This window comes from Malurus melanocephalus, unplaced genomic scaffold (genome assembly GCF_030028575.1).
Source record: "Malurus melanocephalus ecotype Western Australia unplaced genomic scaffold, MMel_1.1 scaffold_1118, whole genome shotgun sequence".
Lineage (NCBI taxonomy): Eukaryota > Metazoa > Chordata > Aves > Passeriformes > Maluridae > Malurus > Malurus melanocephalus.
This window is the reverse complement of record NW_026624350.1, coordinates 385-4,282: the sequence shown is the minus strand read 5'-3', so window position 1 is coordinate 4,282 and position 3,898 is coordinate 385. Positions and strand designations below refer to the sequence as shown.

General features: G+C 65.5%; 1 protein-coding gene across 1 annotated transcript; it reads right to left on the bottom strand.

The window, feature by feature from the left end:
* Positions 1-691: 691 nt before the first annotated feature.
* LOC130586281 (uncharacterized) lies at positions 692-2,230 on the bottom strand. Its single transcript, XM_057387055.1, has 3 exons — positions 2,100-2,230; positions 1,257-1,965; positions 692-910 (listed from the first exon to the last, which is right to left on the bottom strand). Exons 1-3 carry the CDS (start codon positions 2,228-2,230, stop codon positions 692-694), a joined length of 1,059 nt encoding a protein of 352 aa, XP_057243038.1.
* Between the last annotated feature and the right edge of the window lie 1,668 nt (positions 2,231-3,898).

Here is a 3,898-nt window from a genome sequence, read left to right as displayed (position 1 = left end):
AGAACTGGCGGTGCATGGAGAGCAGGCCCTGCACACGGAGCTGTGGCAGCATGCGGAGCCAGCCCTGCAAGCGGAGCCGGCCATGCATGCGGAGCTGTGGCAGCACGTGGAGCAGGCCCTGCGTACAGAGCTGGCCCTGCACGGAGAGCAGGCCCTGCACACGGAGTTATCGCAGCACGCGGAGCAGCCCCTGCACGCGGAGCCAGCCCTGCACACAGAGCTGTGGCAGCACGCGGAGCTGTGGCAGCACGCAGAGCCAGCCCTGCACGTGGAGCCAGCCCTGCACGCAGAGCTGTGGCAGCACGCGGAGCTGGCCCTGCACGCGGAGCTGTGGCAGCACGCGGAGCTGTGGCAGCACGCGGAGCTGGCCCTGCATACAGAGCTGGCCCTGCACGCAGAGCTGGCCCTGCACGTGGAGCTGTGGCAGCACGCAGAGCTGTGGCAGCACGCGGAGCTGGCCCTGCACGTGGAGCTGGCCCTGCATGTGGAGCTGTGGCAGCACGCGGAGCTGTGGCAGCACGCGGAGCTGGCCCTGCACGTGGAGCCAGCCCTGCACGCAGAGCTGTGGCAGCACGCGGAGCTGTGGCAGCACGTGGAGCTGGCCCAGCATGCGGAGCCGGCCCTGCATGCAGAACCAGCCCTACATGCAGAACCAGCCCTGCACGCGGAGCCGGCCCTGCACGTGGAGCTGTCACAGCACACGGAGCTGGCCCTGCACACAGAACCAGCCCTTCACGCGGAGCTGGCCGTGCACGCGGAGCTGGCCGTGCACGCGGAGCTGTGGCAGCACGCGGAGCTTTGGCAGCACGCGGAGCTGTGGCAGCACGCGGAGCTGTGGCAGCACGCGGAGCCGGCCCTGCACGCGGAGCTGTGGCAGCACGCGGAGCAGGCCCTGCATGCGGAGCCAGCCCTGCACGTGGAGCTGTCACAGCACACGGAGCTGGCCCTGCATGGAGAGCCGGCCCTGCATTCAGAGCTGGCCCAGCACACGGAGCTGCCCCTGCACTCGGAGCTGTCGCAGCACACGGAGCTGGCCCTGCATGCGGAGCCGGCTCTGCACGTGGAGCTGTCACAGCACACGGAGCCGGCTCTGCATGCGGAGCTGGCTCTGCATGCAGAGCTGGCCCAGCACCTGGAGCCGGCCCTGCACTCGGAGCTGTCACAGCACACGGAGCTGGCTCTGCATGCAGAGCTGGCCCAGCACCTGGAGCCGGCCCTGCACTCGGAGCTGTCGCAGCACACGGAGCTGGCCCTACATGCAGAGCCGGCTCTGCACGTGGAGCTGTCACAGCACACGGAGCTGGCCCTGCATGCGGAGCTGGCTCTGCATGCAGAGCTGGCCCAGCACACAGAGCCGGCCCTGCACTYGGAGCTGGGGGGCCTGGCAGCACCGAGGGGTCCTGAACACCTGCAGGGTCATGGAGAGTGGGCAGCAGAGATGCCAGCCCCAGGTAGTCCCTCCACATGTCAAACTGTCTCACGGGTTCCTCGTGCAGCAGTAGGATGAAGACCCTGGTGCTCTCGGTGCCATAGGGGGTGGGATGCCAYACGGCTCTCGTGCTTCCACAGCGCTGCAGTGCTCCCGGTGTGACGCTGGCACAAATGCCACTCCTCACTCCACTGGTGCTCCCAGCGCGGTGCATGGCTGGATGTGGCTCCTGCTCCCGGTGCTCCTGGTGGGGTGTGGGGCTGGTTCTCTCGGCGTTCCTGTTGATGTGGGCCTGGGCACCACAGTGCTCCCARTCTGCTTGTTCCCGGTGCCACTCCGGCTCCTGATGCCCACGGTCTGGACCTGGACGCAGCTCCACTTTTATGGGGGTCCTGTACTTCCTGTTCTCTGGGGCCKACTGCACGTGCCCCGTGGAGTCTGCGTGGTCACAGGAGCCGCCTTGCCGCCTCTGCCAGCCCACTCCGACCGGCCGGCGCCCCGGGGTTCGGTTCGTGTAAATGTCCAGCCACTGGCTAAATCACTCTAGTTTGGTTAAAATCACTGCAGACTAAAAGCCTCACCACCCTGCCCCCTGGGCACCCCAGGAATCCCGGAGTMTCTGCATTTTAGGGGAAGATAATGGATTTTGGGTACTTTAGAAGCTCCGCACCTGAGGGCCACAATGCAGAGACCCTCTGTCTGCTTCTGCTGGGGGAAATCCCGCAGTCCATTGGGAGATTTCTCCCTAATGAGGGTCATTAGGATCTTCGATTTGGTAGATTTCTCCTTAATGAGGGTCATTAGGATCTTCTATTTGGTAGATTTCTCCCTAATGAGGGTCATTAGGATCTTCGGCATGCCCCATTGAGTCACAGGACACACTTGAATGTCAGCAGCTTTACTTGAACCTCACTGACAGGCCTCTGCAGCACTGGGATTCAATGGCAGGATCTGGGATCTGACACTCTCCCCCATCSCCTGTTGGGATAAGGGGTCCAACACCACCCTCCATCCACCAGGATCCAGGATCCTGTCCTCCATCCCCCAYTGGGATTTGGGATCGGGGATCTGTTCTCATCCCCTGGCCCCGGCAGGATCCAGCATCTTTCCCTGTTCACCATCGCGGGGTTCCGGGGTGTCCCCGCCTCATCCCTCATCACCCAGCAGGACCCGTTCTCCATCTCCTCGCGGGATCCGATCCTGCTCGTGGCATTCCCTCTCTCCAGTGATCCCTCCCTAACGAGGCACCGAATCCAAGGATAATTTACACCAAACCGAATCCCAGCACATTCCAGGAGCTMCCTAGTGGAGCAGCAAATGGCCCTTCTGGAATGAGAAATTGGGAAAAGGGAATAAACTGGGTATGTCGGGGGGCCCTCATTAACCAGCTGAACCCAAATTCCCCCGGATTTGACCCCAAAGCGGCTCTTGTCCCAGAACGCCCCAGGGCTGGGGAAAACTATGAGAATCTCCCCCGCTGGGGCTGGGCTGTCCCCAGGTGCCCCCGAGTCCCCCGGCTCTGACGGCGGGCGGAGAAAGGAGGAGTCAGCTCAGCCCGACGGCCCCGCCCGTGGCCACACGCACCGCCCCACAGCCCGCCCCATTCATCCCCGCCCCATTCATCCCCGCCCCACAGCCCGCCCCATTCATCCCCGCCCCACAGCCCGCCCCACAGCCCGCCGCCTTCCTCCCCGCCCCATTCATCCCCGCCCCATTCATCCCCGCCCCACAGCCCGCCCCATTCATCCCCGCCCCATTCATCCCCGCCCCACAGCCCGCCCCATTCATCCCTGGCCGCCGTTAACCCTTCAGAGCTGGGACCGGCGTTTCGGGGGGTTTCGGGAGGCTCTGCAGAGGGGCAGCTCTGTGTTCCCTCTGCTGAACCCCAACCAGCGCAGCAGCTCCCCCAAAATGGTTGGGGAGCGCAGGGGCTTCTTGGCACAGTCTGCTCTGATATGAGCGGGGAAACTGAGGCTGGGAAAGGGGGRGTAGAGCTGCTCGTCGCACGTGCGGTGGCACACAGTGGCACATGGGCTCCGACGCTTCATTCCTGGTCCATCTCAGCGCCGCTGCTGTGGTGGTCCCGGTGTCCCACCCTGGCGGTCCCGGCGGTCCCGGCGGTGCCGATGGTCCCGGCGGTGCCGATGGTCCCGGTGCCCTGTCCCAGGGTCCCCATGGCCCCTGCCGGGGGTCTCGGTGCCCTGAGCGGTGCCCCAGCCCCCGGCCCGGTCCTGCCCGGCTCCGGTGATTCACCACCCGCTGCAAGTCGGGGCTTGGTGCCGGGCCTGCAGTGGGGGAGGGGGCTCGGGGATGCCCCCCAAACACCCAGCAGGGGCTGGGAGGGGCCCTGACGGTTTGGGGGATGTCTGCGGGGGTGTCGGGGGAGTCCATTCCTGTCAAAGGGCCTTTGTCCGGACCCGCCGATCCCACCCCGGGGTGAGTCACGGGCGCGTGGCTGGGCCCTGACTC